Raw genomic sequence first — 22,656 nt, 5'->3', positions numbered from 1 at the left:
AAAGCTTCTACCAATTCTCTTCATTTACTTTTCCATACAAACGAAGTACAATATTTATAACAAAATAAAGCGGTTAGCCCTTCATTTACTTGACACTAACTCAAGTATCATTTGTGTAATTTACCCAACATAATATGAAAAGAATCAAAGATACATGCTAATTAAACTACGTCTAAATTGAATTTGGTCTTCAACTTTATGCAGGTAAACGTGGGTTCATTCTTGATTGGTTCTAGTGCTGGTTTGCACATGATTCTAGATCGTATCAGCATACATACGTGTATTAGGATTGGGTCTTTTTTAACGATTGCGTCCCCTCTTCTGTAAATTAAATCAAATCATCTGGTGTTTGTTAAAATACCTCAATGAGTTTAATGTCTTTTATATTAGATGATTTTTAATTTCTTTGCAGCAATAACTTATAAAAAAAATTTCTTCTCTTTGTAAGAAATTTTTTTTTGTCCATCTTTCTCGGTCTTGGTTGTGGCCTTTTTAAACTTCCGCCAAATTAATACAGGGCATTTTTTGTTCTAGAATGTCTATATGAAGAATAGAACAAGATAAGTTTCTCAAGCATCCGAGTGTTTTAGAAATTATCTTCCCTCTGTATTTTGTCTTCTATTTCAGTATTTATCTCTGTAATTCTCTATTTTAATATGAAGAATAGATTTTCCGACCTTTCTTATGCATAGATATCTTAATTGCAAGGAAAGGGGTGCCCAAGCGGCCGAGCATTGGAGGAAAGATTAGCAACAGAGAGGTTGGTTGGAATTTTTTGTACGACTTTTTTCAAGGCCTTTGGTGTCACTACAAACTTTTGCTTTTGAATTTGTTTTAGGGTGAAAACCAGACACCGGTCTTGTATTACGTGTGTGATACAACAACTCACAATTATTGTTCGGGTTTACTTTTGGCAGAGAGCCGGTGTCCTAGACTGATGAGCCCGAAGAGATCAGTGAAAATGTTTAATTGATTTTGGATCATATCAGTTAGCTTGCTTTGCTTCGTTAATTATAGTTGTCGACTATTTCACTTGCTCATGGTTCATTATCTTTATTACATTAAAAAGCATTTCTTCACTCTATTTTTTCAACTTTACACAAGTGAAAACTCTAAAATACCCATATCACTTATTCATAATACTCTTAGATTAAATCTCAACCATTCATTTTTTTTTCTATCCTCAAATTTCAACCACTCATTTTTCCTCTCTCCTCCATAAATTTTTTCTAATTAATTCTTTTAAAAATTTTATCTCAAAAACCTTAAATCGATAAATTATAAAAATTATATGGGTGTTCTTAAAATTTCATGTTTTTTCATTAGAGATGTCATTAGATATACTTTTGACGAATTTTTAAATCCGAGGGTGGAGCCCGTATGGCTAAGACATTTGGTTATCACACTCTACGACATATCACAACCTATCACCCTACCATCTTACTGCCGCAACGCGCGAATATTTACTCTCGTGATAAATGAGTTATAACTTAAGATAATTCAATAAATCGAAACGATACTTGTGTCTAGTAAAGCATATGCGGGGAATTGGTTCATTAGGTAATGCATATTGGATAAGTGAAACAGTATTTGAAAAATATGTCTACAAAAAATCAAATTATATATAGTGGAACTAAATAAAGGAATTGGTTTTGCAATAAAAACAATGAAAAGAAAAAAAAAAAAAAACAAATATCTACATATAAGACTTCATCTCCTGCCTGCTGCCACTTAGATTATATGCCCTGTCCTAAAATCTTATACACTTGCTAGTTGCTACATACTTTAACTATAACTTCAACTTCACAAGCATATATAATTTTTTTAAACGGAATCAAACCAGTTAAACAACATGGTTACTATTATCGAAGAAAGGATGCTGAAGCGCCTCCAACGCTGTTGGCCTCCCCCACGGATGCCAAGAAAGAAGTGAACTAATCAGGTTGACCGCATCCGGGCTTGCATACGGAAGCAATTCAGAAATCTCCACCCCAATGAACTTTGGAAACTGAATATCGATCTCTCTTGCACGACGAACACCATCGCTCCACGTACTCTCTGTCGGGGTGCCCAAAATCCTGGAAATCTTATCAATCATATCTTGTTTAGAAGAACCTTTGAACAAGGGCTCAAACGTAAATAACTCGACCATGATTGCACCCATAGCCCACATATCAACAGAGGGTTGATAGTTATTCGAACCAAGAAGAATTTCAGGAGCACGATACCATCGTGTGGTGATATAATCCGTATATGGAAATCGATCATCAGATATTCGGGCAGAACCAAGATCACCGATCTTTATTACATCTCCGGACACAAGAAGGTTGTCGGGTTTAAGGTCACGATGAATGTATCCATTGCGATGCATGTGTGCAAGACCTTCAAACAGCTGGAAACACATGTCTCTGATCTCGTCTTCTGAAAACGGATTCTCGATTCGTTGCACCATACGGCTGTCGAGACTGCATTCCATGTACTCGAACACCATGTAGAGGTCATCGTGTTCTCTGACGACTTGTTTGAGCTTGATGATATTCGGATGGTTGTCCAACTTCTTGAGAGCCTTGATCTCTCTGAGGATGAGATCTTCGTTGTCGCTGTTATACTTTTCCATGAGTTTCTTGACCGCCACGACTTCCCCTTTTTGTTTATCGATTGCCTTCCAAACGACACCAAACGCTCCACGCCCAACTTCCATCAATCTTTCGTACCTCTCATCCATTCTTTCTAGTTTCTTGTTATTATTTCTCAAAGACTCAAAAAGATATCTGAAATTTGTGATCGATTAGTGAAAGGGGTTTTAATTATCAAATGAATGAAAGAATATGTGAATTAGTGAGGGTTTATGGAAATACGAATAAGCGGTTAGTTGTATATGACTACCTTTTTCATCAAGTAATAAAACTAACTTAGGTCCTTGAATTATTAAAGGCAACAAAATCAAACGGGTCGGGTTGGGTACGTACAGTTTTAATTTTACTACACAAGTGCCTTGTTAATTAAGACAAGGGTTTAGTATCCGGGGTGTAAGTAACTTTTACACTTTTTTTATTGTGTGAATGTAACTTTCATTTGGTTCATTGTATGTAACTAACTCGCTAAATTGAACGATTAATGTAAAAGTGTATAAGTAGCACACCATATAAGCTGTCACGTAGAAGTTTTTGATTGGTCAACGTAAAAATTTTACATTAATCGTTCAAATTTATCAGGTTAATTACATACAATGAACCAAATGAAAGTTACATTCATACAACAGAAAAAATGTAAAAGTTACTTACACTTCCAGATACTTAACCCTTAAGACAAAGCCAAAAGTGATTTTTTTAAAAGAAAAGTATCTGTTTGTGTTTGTAACTTGTCACCAATTACTATTGTATGAAGGAAACTTTATTCGGGTTTATTGTATATAAGTAACCTATTAAAACTGAATGAATTGTGTAAACAAGCTGATGTGGAGGTCTCTCATTGGGCCATGTATCAGATGTCTGGTGGTGCCACGTTGATTTCTTACACGATTCGTTCAGTTTTAGCAGGTTATTTACATACAATGAACCCGACTAAAGTTTCTTTCATACAATAGTAGTTAGTCACAAGTTACATACACACACATATACTTTTTCCTTTTTTTTAACTTAGATACAGTACCGTCAGTCGTCAGTCGTCAGTCGTCAGTACGTATTGTTTTTGAAAGCTTATAAAAATATTAGTTAATATTATTCTTGAAGGCACGTATTTTTTATTGAGATTATGCATGCCATCGGAACATAACCAAATGGTTATGTGATGTTAGTGACATACTTAACTAACTATGTAATGTATGTACTTTTATTTTTCTGGCTATGTGATGTAACGGATGACTGGCTAAATAGGTAGCCGGTTCCCACTTAATCTATTTATATTATATTATCTTTACTACATTATAAAGCATTTGTTCTCTTCAAATTTTTTAAACTTTTAACTTTTCAACCACTTATTTTCACCACTTTCATTAAATCTCAACCACTCATTTTTTTCTCTCTCCTCCAAAAATTATTTTATTCCTCTAATACATTCAAATCTTTTATTTCAAAAACCGTATATCAATATATTATAAAAATTAAATGGTTGTTCTTAAAATTTGATGTTCTTTTATAAGAAAGGTTATTCGATATACTTTCGATGAATTTTTAAATCCAAGGGTGGAGCCCATACAGCTAAGGCATTTGGTTATACACTCTATGTCATATCACCTGCTATGACCTATCACACTCTATGACGTATCACCCCACCATCTCACCGCTGCAACGCGCGGGTACTTTCTCTCATAAAACAAATAAGGTTTCAACTTTCAACTTTCAATTTTAACAATGTACAAATGTTAATGCATGATGTACAATACATCTAAATCACATATTTTAACTTTCAACATTTACTTCCCCAAAATGCTCATCTTATCTCTTATATATTTACCTTAAATAACTATAATACCTTTTCTTTATCATCAAATTTCAACCACTCATTTTTTTCTCTCTTCTCTATAAATCATATTATTTCTCTTCTAATTCATTCAAAATCTTTTATCTCAAAAACCTTACATCGATAAATTATAAAAATTATATAGTTGTTCTTAAAATTTCATGTTCTTTCATTAGAAAGATCAATTAATATACTTTCGATGAATTTTTAAATCCGAGGGCGGAGGCCGTCTGGCAGATCACCCCATCACCGCCACCGCCGCCATACATCACTATGGCCGGTGTAGAGGGCGGCCAAAGTGGCCGACGGGCCGATGTCCGGTTTTTTAGGGGGTCTGAATTTTTCTAGTTTTCATTGTTATTTATATATGTGTGTAATTATTGAAGTATATTGTAAACTCTAACCATTATCTAAAAACTAAAACATATAATTTAATCTATAAAAAAGCCCAAGTATGTATTTTTTATTGGATTAAAAAAAAAGTTATCATCACTTATCAGAAACTCGAAACTGATCAAGCGGTGCTCGTTATCTTTTTTAATCTTTCATTGTTCCACCTTTCATTTATTCGGTATGACAGTTTATTATATATTGTAAAAAATATATGTATGTATGAATAGAAATAATATAATATTATTAAATAGTATATAAAATATTATTATTATAATATTATTTAAAAACAATAATATTGCATAGCAGTTTGTTATTTGTCATTTCTTTATATCTTTTTATGTTGGTTTAAACCTATCGAAAATTTATTTATATCTTTAGGTTTTAGATTTTATTTATTGATATAACATTTATTGTCGTTTTTAGAGATTAATTATATAATATAATTTGTTGCGTTTAAGTTGAAAGAATTTTTTAAAATTTACAATCATATAATTAATTAAAAAAATTTCAACATGTGAAATATTAGTTTTTGCGTAATAATTTTTGAAGAATTGTCACTCAAATCAAGAGTTCTAGCTAATTGTTATCAAATAATATAAAAACAATCCTAATTGTTATCCTATTATCATAGGACATGTGATTGAAAATAATCGTATGCGTATTATGGGTTCGCATCATGATCAACTACATATACTTGAGTGTTAAGTACATGATCACAAGTATATTTATATTTTAATTCTTAATAATCTTTCATAATACTATCACATTATGAGTAGAACTGGTTTAAAAAAATTATATTATAGAGAAACTATTATAGCATGTGTCTTGTGGAATGAATACGGCAAACAATTCTATCAATATGTCTCAGCTTACAAACCTATAATTATTGTACTACAACTTCCAAAATATTACACTTATAACCGTGTCCAATATTAGACATGGATCTAAAATCTAGTGTGTTACTATATAAAAACCAAAAATGTTACCATATAATGATAAAATATTGAATATAATTTAAAAATGTAGACTTTTGTTAGATTATTAATTGGTAACAATTTGCTGGTTTTGACTAATAGTAAAAAATAGTTTTAGAATATGATTTCTATCTACAGTTACGTGACCAAATTCAGTTTTATTTTACGTATTCCCAGCAACGTGACCAAGTTTTTTTTTTTTTTTTTTTTTTTAATTTTTAAAAAATTAACTATATAATCAAGTGACATGATCTTAATTAATTACCTTGTTGATGTAGGGCAAAATGTAATGGTGTAATTTGCATAACTATATGATCTCGGGCAAGCCGATTTAAACACTTGTGAATACACTGATGGGCGACAAGTATCTGGCGATCCAAACGACCCGCTACAACAATATTCCGGATTCCCAAAAGCCTCACCCGCACTTTTGCACGCTTGCCCATCTATAGCCCGTAACTCAGATGGACACATTCGGTTCAAATCAGTCACACATCTTGTCGTTCCACATTCACCGGTCCCACCAATTGCATCCACCGCCATTGGCAAGTTATATCCGTCTACTAGGCTCACGTCGTAGAAATCCTGAGGATTATTTGATGACCCGATTGTAAACTCTGCTAGAGTTGCTGGTGGGGTCGCACCGGCCCCATTCCATGATATTTGATTGGACCCACAGTCCGCGGTAGCACAACTTCCTTGACCGGTTGAATCAAAAGTGCACCTAGTTCTCCCCCAAAATCGACCTGACCAACCCGGTGAGGCTTGGAAAGAACGTGAGTCACCCGGGCCGAGTTCAAACCCGGTGCTATCTAATGGGGTGCTGCCTGCACTTGATAAGAGCCCTGGCCATACTATGTAATTGCACTTGTTTTTAAATGTGAATGTACTTCCTAATATTCCTGAAATTACAAAATCATCAAAACAAAACAAAATAGTAATTGGTACTTGCTATATATATACATCCTGGATTGATATAATCATCTCTTTCAAGAGTAGCTTGGTGATGATCAACTCATCTGATAGAATTATGAATGATCAGGGGATGGAAGCTTGTGCAGTACATGGGTCAATCGATCCATCCCTAGTAAATTATGTGATGACCAAATTAAATTAACTTTTTGTCATAAAAGTTAAACAATGTAAATGATACTCGTATATGGTTAAATGGTTAATATCATGTCATAAATTCAAATTTCATTGACATTCGAGCATTTTACATGGACAGAAGACAAACAGGCAAAGTTATGCCGTTATAAATAGATCATGCATATATATATATATATATACATAGAAATAGTTAAAGACATCAAAGGGCATTGTGACTGTCCAAATGGAATGCGTGGTATTGACCATCAAAGTCAAATAAGAGGTTGTTTGGTTCTAGTCTCATCGTTTTGGAAAAGTTATAAATATTTTTAGATTTGTATGAAATATATCTAACAAAAACAAATCATAATTGACGTAACATCAATTGAAGTGAAAATAGATTCACATTCTTCAAAATGTGAAAAATCTTAATGTTGCTTTAATTAAGATTCAATAAGAAAAAGGTAATTAAATAAACCTTTGGTTACGTACCTTTGGAAATCACCAAGAATATGAAGGCTGCATAGCAAATGCAAGAAGCATAAGAATGTGCTGCCATTAATTATTTACAAAAAATTGTAACTTTAATTTGATGTGATCTTTTTTAAAATTTGTTTTACGAAATCAAGCACAAGATTTGCGTTATATAATTTGTTGTTGATGTAGTAAAAAAGCGGGTTTTGATTTGATTGTATGTTGATCGATCACCCATACAACTTGAAGCTAGTTACAATTGGAGATCGATTTTGGTTTACTTTTAGTACGGAGTAGAAAAGAAGATAAAAGGGTGATGCAATAAGGAAGATCTTTTGGAGATTGAGAAAACGATCGACGTATTATAGGGTGGTTTACTTTACATTAGAGTATATATATAAATGTATTTAATATTATGTACCTTTACTTGATTAGCAAAATAAGCTATGCTGGAACCTAGTCTCCACCAAAGTTTATATTAATCGCTACACATTGCGTTGAGATAGTTAATTAATTAATGACTTTGATGTGTGGTTTTTCTTTTGTTTTGTTTTTTTTTTAATGTATTTAACTTTTACTTTACTCCTCATGCATCCAAACGCCGGTCAAAGGTGAAAGTGAATGAAGGTTTTTTCGTGTCGTACTCTAGGATAAACACCATTCAACAATAAGGGTGTTATCGAGTCGAGTCGAGCCGAGCTCGAGTTTAGCGTGGATCGAGCTCGACTCAAACAACATTTGCTCGACGATCTTAGCATGACTCGATAGCTCGACGAGCTTTAAGTGTGTAGGCTCGAGCTCGACTCGTTGTACCTAAAATATGGTTCGAGCTCGGTTCGAAAAGCTCGAAAATGGCTCGAGTTTGGCTTGTGTGAGTTGTGTCTATAAACATGACTCGAGCTCGGCTCGAAAAGCTCAAAAATATATATCACTTATAACAAAATTTATATAAATAGCCCTTATAAAATTAAAAATTTACTATTTAAGAATTAAAAATATATATCACTTATGGAAAGTTCGAAAAGCTCGATAAGTATTCGAGCCATGCTATGTAAAGCTCATGCTCGACTCGATAACTACTATTTTGAGCCTAAATTTAGGGCTCGAGCTCGAACTCGATAATAACTCGACTCAATCGAGTCGAGCTTCAGTTGCTCGAAAAAAGCTCGACTCGTTGGCAGCCCTATTCAACGGTCGGTACAAAGGTTAACGTAACGGGCCAAGGTAACTGAATTTGTGGGAAATGTATATGTGTAGATATGTATATATGTATGTTGTGTGCGAGGACAGTAGCATAAAATATATAAGGAAAAGATAAAAAAAAAATTATATATAAAGAAGGCAAAATTTTGAAAGTTTATTATAAAAAATTTTAAAAATAAGGAAAAATGTACATTTGAAGGTGTTTGTAATTATGTTTTGAAGTGATCATTTGATTATTATGTATATAAAACGCGGATAATAAAAAAGTTATTGTTTGTTATGAAAACACAATTTTGGAGAAGCATGTACTTACATGTTTTTTAAAACGCAGTTTTGAAAACACATAATCTACTTTAATCGAGCGCAACAAATTTTTGGACTCATACATCTCAAGGTTTGCTTATTTAATCAATTGTAGCAAATTTACGGATCCCATGCAAATGTCTATGTTTACTTATATAAACTAGAGTTATACTCGATTAGTTGCTTCGACCATTTTCTGAAGCACCGAAAGGTCTGGAAGAATGTTGTTCCTTTTACGAAACCCTAGGGGAATGGATACACTCATACACCACAAAAATGTTTCCAAGACATTTTTATATATATTAATATATATATATATATATATCTAGGCTGTGAGATATATATATATATATATTCGGCTAACATCCGTCACCACCACCAATACCCGACTTCCCACCAAGAGAATGGCTTGGATACGTTTTCGTCGCGTATCAATTTCCTTGACATTTTAAAAAGGAAACGACAACATCTTAGACATCCCTTCAAATCTTTGAACACAAGGACGAATTTTGTAATTCATTTTTAACAGTTGTTAGTGGTTTGGACCAAAAGTGATGAGTTAGCATGAAAGCCAGGGATGAAATTTGTAATTTTGTGAATTTAAGGATGAAAACTGCAATTTGTGACCGAACCCGGAGACGAAATTTGTAATTTATCCTTAATAAAATTACATTTAGGTCAAAGTAAGTTTTGTCAACCACATAATCTGATGGGGAAAAGAATTCCAAAAGAGACATAGACTCGAACTTGATAATGAGCACCAAATCAAAGAAAACAAGATTAACAATGTGACGTAAATGTTAAACACAAAATATTAGTGGTGAAATAAAAAATTTGAAAACGTTGGTTGCGGACACGCGCTTACTAAAATTTTTATAATGAAAGTGAAAAAACCCAAAATTGTAGCTGAACACAAAATATTAACAAAAATAAAAACTTTGATGAAGACCAAAATGAAAATATAAAAAAGATTGGTGGTGAAAGTGAAAGAATATTTGCACTAGAAATCTTAAAACACATAAGTTTAGTATTGACAAACAATAATATAAAATTTGAAACATAAATTTGTATGGTAAAATACAAATTTGAGAATTTTTGTCAGGAACAAAAATAGGAAGTTAAAAAGTTTGATAATTAAAGCAACAACCTAATCTTTAGCACTGTAAATCTTAAAACACAAATTTTTGATAGTGACATGTAAATCTTAAACTTTAATGCGAAAAAAAAACTATAAGCAAAATAATTTATATTTTTTTGTAACGTTCGTTTCATGGGATGACTAACCGTTACATCCAATTGGGCAGACAGTGACTAGCGACCGATCCTCAAAGTCAGGGAACTACATGGGAAGGAAAACCACACCAATTTAGCCGCTACACAGAAGGCACGACGCTAAATTAGGGAAAACCTTGCTTGCTCGGATTCAAACCTTGGTCTCCCAAGGCCCAAACTTTATTGCAAGACGGAGATGTCCACTGCGCTATCAAGGCAGGGACAAAATAATTTATACTGAAAATGAAAAAAGTATAAGTTTTAGTACCAAAAATCCTAATTAATTCCACTTGGTATTGAAATATGAAGATTAAAATTTTAGAGAGAAAAAGAAAACATATGAAAAGCTTGTTAATCAAAATGAAAAAAATTTGATAAACTTTACTATTCACCCAAATATATTAAATTATCGTATATGTTTGTATTTGTTAATATTAATTCGTTGGGTTAATCCGAACCATATACTATTTTAGTGAAGCTCATCGTTTTTTTTTTTTTTAAATCATTACAGAAAAAAACATTCTAGTCGAATGTCTTCGTCGTATGCCTGTTTGTTGTCACTTAGACCTTTGAAGGTTTTGATGTGTGAAATCGAGTTTAATAATTTATAACAAGATCTACCGCTTACTGACTACCACACACTTACGGCAGTGTACATGTTCGTATGTAATATAGTTAATTGGTAAGACCAGGATCGAACACTAGGATCGAAAATTGTACTAAAGGTTGTTGAAATGTAAATCAAGAGAAATTTTGGTTTTTGACCGAGTTGTCACTTTGCGTTTTGAAAAGTTAGTTTGCCGAAATTAAATCAAGTTAGTAATTCAAATGAATTAATCGAAAATGGTTTTAGTGTGGACAATAATTAAAAAGCCATCTATGTCGAATCCGCTACACAAAAAGTCTAGGTTGCATATAGGTTAAGCCAATCAAAATTCATTTATGTTGGTGATAATAACTGTGACAAGACAAAAACACAACCGGCGTGCACTCCGTTTGTAATATCGACTCAATCACCTAATCAACTCAATTTCTTGCAATAAGTGGTACCACCAACCCAATTACAATTCCTTGAACTAACTAGTTTACTTGATTATTTAAATAACAATTTTATCTTTGTGAAAGAAACGTGGTACCACCAACCGTTAAATCCACTTAACAAAGTAATTTCTATTAAATCTGTATTCTTTACTATCATACCATGACCTAGCAAAAGTTGTTCATAGACAAACAACTAAAATAATACTTGCATTCAACTAGTACCACTATCGAAGAACACAAATATCACCAACAACACCAATTTAAGTAGAAAAAATCACTTCATTAAGATCTTGACAAAATGTTAAGTAAAACCAACTTGAATTCAAAATATTATGCAACCATAACTAATTGTTTCACTTCATCTTCATAAATGTATAAAGATTTAGCTACTCATAATATTAAGAGCTAAAGATACAAGTAAAAAGGAAGACATAATGTACCAAATATAGAGAACAAATCCAAATCGAAGTTACAATCGAGCTACAATGAGTAACAAGAGCCAAAATTAGTCTTCAAGTCTTCAAGTATGTTGGAATGATGAAAAACCCTTAAAAACTCTCCAAAAACGGCTGCAAGTTATGTATGGAGGCTCAAGTGTCCAAGATTATGTTTAGGGTTGAGTGGGTGTGGGTATTTATAGCCCAGGAGGGAGAAAATCCGTCAGACCCCCGCTGGATCGCGCCGCGAGATTTGCCAAAACTGGAACAATTTCATACAGGGACTTTTGTTGCGTTGCGATATGCCAGAATCGCGCCGCGATTGAGAATTTATACTGCATTGCGCCGCGATGATACTTGGTCGCGCCGCGATTGATGCCAAATTTTTATGTTTCGGCTACGTTTTTCCTCCAGGTTCAACCGTAAGCGCATATGGACCATTTCTGAGCTATTTCCTACCATTTATGAGCGATGTACCTGTTGTAGCCCTAAAACCACTAGCAAACACCATAACGCACCACAAAACAAGTATAAACGGCTATAAAACGAGTACGAAACGTCAAATTTGTATGAGGAAAACATGTATAAATTGAGACATATCAGGTTTCATCTTCTGACTTCAATACTGAAGGTCCACGAATGCACGACTTATGTTTTAATTAACTAGACAAGAAAGTAAGAAATCAAGTTAATAACAAGAACAATGTAAAGTTCAATTGTAATACATCAATGCAAGGATAATCATATGTATTATTGATTAAACGATGAATACATGGTTGATCTTATACACTTGACTTACAAGAATACAAAAGAACAAAGATAATTGCTAAGTCTAGACACACTAAAAACTTAAGCAATTACAAGTGACACACACTTTTAAGGTGACTAACACACTTGATACAATGTGGCTGTGTTGCTTTATATAGGGGAAGACTTGGGGCAACACAGCCTGCTTTGATTGTGACTTGATGGTGGTTGTCGACTTCCAATTGGCTCATGGTACTTGAATCATGTGCCCTTGTCTTTTATACCAAATCGGGTAAGAGAGAGAGAGAACCCTTGCTTTGGTCCCAACATGTACATTTGCCATTCAGGGCAAATTACAGTTGGTTAACCACCCTGTGACCTTTTTGTCTTCATGTAATTTGAATGTTTCCCGCCATGATGAACTTTGGTCAGCATGCATCCCGCTGAAGAGAGTTACTGGACTCACTGAAGACTTGCTGATTATACATATCAGCGAGTAAGTCTTATCAGCGAATCCAGGTCTCAACAAATACCTGTCGCGACTATCGTCGCAATAAATTTTTATATGTTTTGTATGAAGCATTCAAACTTTTTAGGAGGTGATGATCCCAAAAATAGATATCTAGTTTTATCCGAATTCAGCAAATAGATTTCTACTAGATTTTGGACCCGTCTCCAACACTGGACACGGGGCTTACGACATTATCATTATTAGATTTTCATACATTTCTCATAGTATCTACCAATAAACTAAAACAGGATTAATTAACATGTTCTTAAAACGACACGTGATGTAATCCTTGATTGACATATGTCATTTTAATTTATTTATTTTCTTAAATTAGTTTTTTTAGTTGTATATAAATTCAAATTTCGTTATTGAACTAAGAAGTAAGCTCTAACTCTTGAGTTATTAATGCAAAAGTCATTATAATCTTATTTAATTAATCTCTTTTTCATTAAGAAATTGTCTGTTTCTTTTTCTCAAATTTTCAACTCTTTTCAAAATTTTGAGTTTGCGATCCAAAATCACAAGGATATTTGTCATTATCCACTATGCTTACAAGTTCCGATTTTGATGTGGTTCTAAAAATTTAAGGTAAATGCAAAACTCTAACTAAACATATATTATATTTATCATTACTATTTATTATAATTTAGTTTCAATCATCGATTTACTTTAATCACAATATATTTCATAATCACGAATCATGTATGAGGTATATTTAAATTTATTTATGATACAATATATTTATAGCTACCATACATCGTACGGGTATTATGACTAGTTATATTATATATATAGTTATATAGTTATAGTAGGATAAATATCATTGATAAGTTTTAGTTATGATAGGATAAGAACTAATTAATAATAAATCGTAACACAAAGTTGGTGTTATTTTATTTATTGAATAGATATTAAATAAATTAATTATTTATCATTATATTTATCTTTAGGTTGAAAGTGGTCGACAATGTGTAAAAATATTTATTTACAATATAAAAGTCAATAAAAGTTAAAATTAAAAATTTGAAGAAATCAAGAATTGTGATTGGTTAATAAGGCATTAGAGTAACTGTGTTTTAATATAATAAAAGATGACCTTCTTTAAACCTGGATTAACGTGATATATGACCTAGTGTATGACAATAAACACAACTAATCTCATTTTGTTCTATAACTTTGCATTATTATTGGGTCTTGCTAATCTAAACAATGTATTCTAGTAGGTTTCAGGTGAACAATTTTTCTTTTAAAAAATAATTAGTGTTATAACAAGAGTATCTAATTAATTAGGTGTTCTTGAAGTTTTTAAGACAATTTGTTTTTGTTCTTTTGGCCTTGAAGTTTATTAGATAATGGTATGGGGACAACACGAATGATTTCCTTTTTTTCTTTATAAAAATACAAAGCTAAATAAGGCTAAACTTAAGCCTTAAATAACAAACCTAAAATCATATTGGGCTGTATATAAAGTTCAAACTATATATGTTTGAGATAAAACTCAATACTTTCAAAACTTCCCAATAATCCATTTGAACAAATGTAAATGGTAGAATTCGAACCTTGATAATTTCAGCAATGTCCAATACATTACATGTTAATGAGTCACCGATTGAAAACAAAGCTTTAACTAAAACAATACCCGTGCGTTGCTTGGGTTATACTTAATATGAAATTTAATATATAATTATAACTAAACTACCGTTTTTTACACCAATTATCTTTATATAAAAAAACTTACCAACATTGTCGTTGAATCATGCAGTATTAAACAAAATTTAACAGTTAAAGATCCACGCATAACCAAATATGATGGTGCATTTGTTAAAATTCTTTGAAACTAAATTAGCATTAAGAAAGAATATAAAATACACTTTACAGTGGCATAACGATGTTACTTTTTTTTGTGAACATTACGTTACTTAGTTTGCAAAAGCTACTCTTTAATTTCAATTAACATGTTCAGTTTACACTTTACAGAATTGAACATCACCACTAATTACCCTAAAAATATTGATTTCATAATGTTAGCCAAGAGTTTTGTTTAATAAAAATTAATTTCTGATAGTAACTCAATCCCAGCCAAAAAAAAAAAAATACAGGGTTTTCTTTATTGGTAATAACATACTTTGAGATTTTTTTTCCAACATACTTTGAGATTTTTTTGTCAAAAATCTTTTGGATAAGTTGCAAAAAAATTAGCATGTTCCTATTATCGCATGACTATACCTAGTCTTAAATGAAAGTGTTTGTACGGATCTGATTAGTAAACAATTTGTTTGGATGAATAAGATGAAATACCGTCAACAATATGTAAATGTATATAATATAAAATACACGTACGAAATAATCACAAACAATTCAACATGATCATGTTTTACAGCTTACAGTTTCATTGGAATCTAGTAAAGCTTTTACATTGTACATCAAAATGGCAAAAAAATAAATAATTATAATTATATATAGGGGTTTGCTAAATACAGCCCTTAGGGCTGTATTTAAGATGCATAAATTATTTGTATATTTACCATGAAAATTAGGGGGTGAACTTTTAATATAGAAAGTATAAATTATTTAATGCACATTAAATAGGGCTGTATTAAGCATTTCCCTTATATATATATATATATATATATATATATATATATATATATATATTAAAACATAATTCTCAACACGGTGGGTACTAAAGTAAACGTCTACTTCTTTCATCCTTAATACACAAATTGTTAACCTTTTTGCTTCATTTCAAATGATGATATTTTCGCTTCATTTGAAATGATATCATATGTGAAGTGGAAAAATAGAGTTTTGTAAAACAAAAAAGAAAGGATAAACATTAGTAGCTGTCGATTCCCTATTCTGCGTGCGGCATTTGAGCAACGATCTTCGATGTTAGGATTTTTTGTTTTTTATTTTTTCTGTGTAGTGTTCCACACAAGTAACATGTAATCATGGAACTGTTCGGTTTTATTAGCTACCAACCTACCATGTAAACCATGCCTCAGTTATACATCCAACACAACCACTTATATGTATATAAGGAATATATATTTGCAGAAAGAAAATGTAAAAGAGAAAAATTTACCCTATTTAACCGCTTCAAAAAGTCATATATAGGCAAACATATTGCTGACTATTTACCAATTCTTAAGGAAACTCCAAAATATTCATTCTATTTCCCTTCAAACCCGGTCAACAGATTCAATACCTTATGACCTTTTCCACATTTTATTTAACAACCTTATCTTCAACTTAACAGTTTTCCATGCTATACGTATATTAGTCAGTATAAAGATGAAAAATAATTCAACACGTTTCCATTATCCACGTAACTAACTATTCGTTTAAAAAAGAGAGTTTATACGGCTTTGATTAAAAGATAATTTGATCGTAGGGACATTAATAAAAAAATCTCACGCACCGAAAACAATAAATATATATAATATTAGATAGTTTAAAACTTTAAATATTTAGTAACAAGTACTAAACCAGACTGATAGATACATAGTCACATGGATGACAATGGGATCAAGTATATATATCTAATACTATCTTATAAAGAATTTTGTTTTTTCTATAAAAAAAAATGATTTGAACTACCCAAAATACCTTTATTCTTTATTCACTAATTTAAACATCTTTACTTAATATACCTATAATAATCTTAAATCTAAACCACTCATTGTTTTATCTCATTCAAAATCTTTTATCTTAAAAATCTTATATCGATAAATTATAAAAATTGTATGGGTGTTCTTAAAATTTCATGTCCTTTCATTAGAAATGTCATTCGATATAATTTCAACGAATTTTTAAATATGAGGATGGAGCCCGTATGGCTAAGGCATATGAATATCATATTCTATGACTTGACTTATCACCCCCACCATCTCACCGTCGCAACGCGCGGACACTATCCCTCGTAACTATATATACATACGTAGTATATTTAAATCATTTTCTTCGATTCGATCGGGTGTGTTGTCATTCTACCTTTGCACGTCACGTATGCATTAAAATCAACAAGCTGACCCACGTTGTTTGATGTCCCAAATATCATCCCATATATGGTCAACCATTTAAACCACTATTGACTCAACCAAATTAAACTAATACTCACTTTGCATCATTTTTCTTCACTCTTATCCTTAATATAGAAAAGTACGTATTCTTTTCTTTTTAACTTTTTTGCTTTTAATTTATAGATAACTAGCAGCCTTTTATAGATACGCATGCATACAGATTTGGATCATGACTTATAAACAACCCACTCTAGGGTAAACATATAGAGAGGCATTAAATTTCAATTCGTGGAACGGATTCATTTTCAGCTGGCTATTAATGAAACGTAGAGCCTTTGATTTTAATGTAAGTGCTCTAAACGATATTCGAGTTGGCAATGAAGGTCAGTCCAACTGGTCAAAAGCACTCTCGGTTTTACCTAAAGCCTTGAGTTCGATTATTAGGGATGACAAAATCTTGGATTTTTCCCTCTGGCTGAATATTTGTAACGGCTCATGGTCAACATCTCGTTGTCTAGGTCACGTGCAAGATATTACCATTATACGGTGAGATTTTCCCGATATCATATACCGGCTGAATGTTCAGAAAAAAAAAACGATATTCGAGTTTATGTGACTATTTCCTAAACCACTTTAAAAGAGATACATTAGACCTCTAGGTTGTCTTCGTGTATACTTTCTGATGGAAAAAACGATCCCAAAGATTCTCCAATAACCGAACCAAACGGAATAAAAATGAATTATGAATTCAAGAATATATATGGAAACGTCAAAATAAAAAATAAATAAATCCATTGCCTCCAAAAAGAAAAATCTGTTGTAAAATTAAAAAAATCAAACAATAAAGAGACAAGAGAAAAATAGAGAGAATGGAGAATTGTATTATTAATCTCATCAATACATTGTTTATATAGATACAAAGATGAAGTTTTTTCCAGCAAACAAATCTCTCAATATAATACAAATATTTAGTTACCATATATGGACATCCATCTAATATTTATTCATAATACTCTCCCTTGGATGTTCATCTATTAAAGACATTATGCCTCGTTAAAACCTTACAAGAGAAAACCCAATGGGACAAAAATCTAGTGAAGGGAAAAGAGCACATAATTCTTTTGATACGTTTGAGGATGTTGTCTCATTAAAAACCTTGACAGAAAACCCAGTGGGACAAAGCCTTGCTCAAGGGAAAAAAAGTGCAACGCGTATCTTCTCCCCCTCATGATCACATCACTTAAAATATTTATCATTCTCAAACATATCCGATGTTTGTCATATTAAGTGTCTGAATATAATAAATCTCTTTGCTTCAATTTCAGTGCTTCAGTGACACTTTCAACTCAACATTGTGATCATTATCTTGAAAGTCAAAAGGGGTATTACAGTATCATTTGACCTCATAAGTATGAACGTCAATTATCTCTAAGATTCATAAACAAGACAAACTTTGTCTTTTTATTTCACATTTAATTATTCAATCATCATTGGACACTCTCTCAGGGTCCATAACATTCAAATCATTAAATTACATGAAACTTACATCATACTTATATGCGGATTTCTTTATATGTTTCAAACATAATATTTTCTATTCTCGAGAACTTTTCACACGTGTTTCAATCATTTTAAATCACAAGACATGCTTCATGAATTTTATATTCCTCATGAAATCTCAATATCGAATTAGCTCTTTTCATATTTTTTAGACGCGAACCAAGTCTTTCTCATTTTGCCATACTTTCAATTTAGTTGTTTTCACCATATAATTTTTGTAATTTCAAGTGCTTAGACTTCATGTCCCAAACTACTAACGTCTTTTCATCTTTGACCAATGATCCATATCATATCATATTAATATTATGTGCATGCATGCTTTCAAGATCCTCACAATTATACATACTTTTAGCGCATATTCAATCAATCTTGACGTCGTTTTTATTTTCGATTCCATAAGTCTCTAGACATGTCACAACTCATGAGATCTCATTATTTTCAGGTACCCGGGGTTTCTCAAAAACCTCCATGTCTAGTTTCTCATCATCAATATCTTTTGGGGACTTTGTACCTCGACTTTGACCATATAAATTTTATGCTCCTTTTATTTCGAGGCTTTTATTTTGGAATCGACTTTTCCATCATCACTCATTATCAATCGGAGCATAAGCAGCTTTTTGGTCAGTTAACATTGCCAGCAATTACTAAATATTATGAATGAATTATCCCACAAACTTTAAGCTTTTATTCAATGGTGTGAGAATCTTTGATAATTCATTTTTACTTCTTTAGCTGCTTTCCACTTTCCCTAATGTTGGGAACATCTCCCCCTAATGTTGGGAAAATTAAATCATGTCAATAAGAAACTTAAGTCAAATCTTTCAATGATGGCTTTATTGAATATGTACACCTCTTTCATGTTCTAACTCACACCCAAAACAACCATACTAATGTCTAGTGTAATCAGACAGTTTCAAACTGAATCAAAGCATGAGCGTATACACTTCTAAGGCACGCCTATTTTCCCAACATTATGTCCAACATTATTTGAGATCTCATCTTTGTGCGTTATGGTGGAACAACTTTAACATATATCGCACATTCAAAACTCTTATGAGACATATGTGGTTTTTGACCCTAAACCAATTTCAATGGGGAGGAACACTATTGGCATGATGTGAGTTCATATTATTACATGTTAAATAACATGACCCCAAATCATATTCATTTTGCTCTAAATAATCATTACCAAATTAATCATAATTGCCAATACAATATGGAACATACTCTCAATCTCACAAGATGAGCGATTAATTACGCAAATAACATGTTGCGACTTTGATGACCCATTTAGACAATGCATCGATTTAAAAACACTAAATGGTCAATATGGATGATGTATAGGCCTACTTACATCTCCTTTGCATATGTTCCATTAAATTAAAATGATTCAGTATACTTTCTTATGGAGCAAATGACCTCAATTTAAATAATTACTTTGAAGAATCTCTTCATTTTTCATATATTTCACATTATCATTGATCCGGGATGGTCAAACCGATCATGTCAATTAATCAAATATTCTTGATTCATAAACCTCTAGTTTATGATCACATGTACTTCAATTGCACTCAATGCTTTTATGTATTTGTTTTGTTTATCATGACGAATTTATATTAGCTCTTTTAAAAATTACAAATAATTGAATATATTCAAGATTAATATAGTAGTGGCTTGTAGCGATATAAGTTGAATGGAAAATGATTTATCAACCTAATAGATCAACCTAATAATATAATGATGACATTTGGCATAATCAAAGGAAGATATTTGGAGAGAGAATGAGTGGATTACACATGTTAAGTGATAAAAGAATTATGTTGATTATTAGGTTGATTTATTAGGTTGATATATCATTACTCAAATTGGAATTGGATATACAAGTTAATTGCACATACTTCATGATTGATCAAGTAACATAATGCTATAGTCTCCATCAATTAACATAATACTCCAGTGAACAAACACATAAATGATATGGATAAAATATTCAATATGATGTCACAAATAAAACATCGAGACCACCACAAAGCGATTTAGGCTTTCAACAAGAATATACCAATACTGAAACTAAAAGAATACACACTAGCAAGATTTGAACAAATGCTATGATTCAATAAGTACATAACTTAATTAAAATCATATTTTATGAGACCGTACACGTTAACACCAGTATTTGCTAACCCAAACAAATATATAACCATTAAGCCACACTAAACTCGTCTATTCTATAAACAATAACGAAAAAAATAAATTTAAGAGATTTTCAATTACTTATTTATCTTGGTTAAATAATGATAGCTAACTATGAAGTTTTGAACAAGTACTTGGTTCTATATTTTGATTATCATATATTTGATATATCCTTGACTCTAATAAGTATTTTCATCAACTTAAATCAATAGTAGAAAATCTAAAAATTAACGAGTACGTTTTTGTGAGATTCAATTAAGCAGACATTAATAATTTGTATTCAAAGCAACAAACAATTTAAACTTTTAGTTGATAATAATCAATTTAAACAACAATCAATTGGGGTAGTAATTGTAAAAAATCAAAATATACCTGTATTGATTCCAAGGACCGTTGATCTTCAATCGGCAGGGGCTCGTGAGGTATAAAGAAAAATATATAAACCAGATATAAAGCTTGATTAGCCCATATAGTTATATAACAATAATAATAACATAATAACTTAAAAAAAAATTAGCCATTGTTATGAAGCCATTCACGTTAATTAAGCAACGTTGGCCGAATTATATTCCTCATCTATCAATAAATTAATGCTTTGGAAAACATATCAATATATTCCACCAATTATACTAGCAGACGACCAAAGATTTATTAATAACAAACAATAAAAGATTCTTAAAAGATGAATGTATATATTACGTACCCGATGGTTACCTCGATTGACTCTCTTTATTTAGTCGGCTAGAGTGATTTGAGATCGTGTTGATAACGTGTTGTAAAATTAAAAAAAAACCAAACAATAAAGAGACAAGAGAAAAATAGAGAATGTAGAATTATATTATTAATTTTATCAATACATTGTTTATATAGATATAAAGATGGAGTTTTCTTCAAGAAACAAATCTCTCAATATAATACAAATATTTAGTTACAATATATGGACATCCATCTAATATTTATTTATAATAAAATCCATTATAATTATATTATTATAATTATAATCATGGACTTACTTGATTTTGGTTTTTGGACGATGAATTTTTAATAGACCATTTTTAAGAAATTATATTGTGTCTCAATGAAGTATTGTACATGTGCGATACAGATAATAACATTTTAGCAACTCTTTGATTTTTATGGACTTTAATGATTTTGTATGATGATAGTAATATAAATGTATATTCATGGAAATTACGGAGTATTCAAATTTCAAGCAACTATGTAAAACAAATTGTATAGAAAAGTTGTCAAATTTTTATTTAAATGGTAGAATTGTATATCAAAATGAAATGAAAGTTCAAGAAAAGTTGCCTACAAATTACAAAACTAAAAGAGGATTTAACAATCAATCCTTTTATCCAATATTACTGTTACGATTTCTATACATATATCAAATTAAACCATAAGAAACAAATCAACAATATGATTAAAATACTAGTATGCATACTATATCAGAATTAGTCATTCTATGATTATGTAGGAAAGTTTGCTTGGTTCATACTTTTGCATGCAATTACTTTATTCTGGAAATATCAGAGCCTTTAGCCCAATGGGCCTATGGTTCATTTTTGTAACAAATGGACTAATTTGCACGATGGATCATTTTGCATGAACTGATTTTGAAAAAATACTACTCATTAAAAGTTTATAAGTCTTTTGTAGTCAATATAACTTTTATGCTTAGTTTATTAAATTTAAATTAAAACCAATAACAACAAACCGAAAATTTATCCATGTGCCTTTCCTGCATCATATGATAAATTTCGTTTCAACAGAAGCTTTGATTGAACAAATATCAACAAATGTTTCTCGAACATTCATAAAATAAAATTACAATGTATATCCAGGGGTGAGTATTTTTTTTTTAGAACGACAATTTATTATAATAAAAAGACATCTAGCAAATTACTAAACGCCCAAAAGTTACAATTAATGCACGACTATTCACGAAACAATTAATGCACAATGATATTGAA

At 31.3% G+C, this 22,656-nt stretch overlaps 2 protein-coding genes across 2 annotated transcripts; both read right to left on the bottom strand.

Moving 5' to 3' along the window:
• Positions 1-1,749: 1,749 nt before the first annotated feature.
• Positions 1,750-2,731, bottom strand: LOC122606116 (cyclin-dependent kinase F-4-like). The gene has a single exon (XM_043779081.1). It carries the CDS (start codon positions 2,723-2,725, stop codon positions 1,844-1,846), a length of 882 nt encoding a protein of 293 aa, XP_043635016.1. The 5' UTR covers positions 2,726-2,731; the 3' UTR covers positions 1,750-1,843.
• Positions 2,732-6,089: 3,358 nt separating this feature from the next.
• On the bottom strand, positions 6,090-7,476 carry LOC122604132 (thaumatin-like protein 1). The gene is made up of 2 exons (XM_043777031.1): positions 7,410-7,476; positions 6,090-6,730 (listed from the first exon to the last, which is right to left on the bottom strand). Exons 1-2 carry the CDS (start codon positions 7,474-7,476, stop codon positions 6,090-6,092), a joined length of 708 nt encoding a protein of 235 aa, XP_043632966.1.
• Between the last annotated feature and the right edge of the window lie 15,180 nt (positions 7,477-22,656).

The sequence above is a fragment of the Erigeron canadensis genome, chromosome 6, assembly GCF_010389155.1.
Source record: "Erigeron canadensis isolate Cc75 chromosome 6, C_canadensis_v1, whole genome shotgun sequence".
In the NCBI taxonomy this organism is placed as follows: Eukaryota; Viridiplantae; Streptophyta; class Magnoliopsida; order Asterales; family Asteraceae; genus Erigeron; species Erigeron canadensis.
The sequence above is the reverse complement of the archived record's forward strand: the minus strand, read 5'-3'. Positions and strand labels throughout refer to the sequence as shown.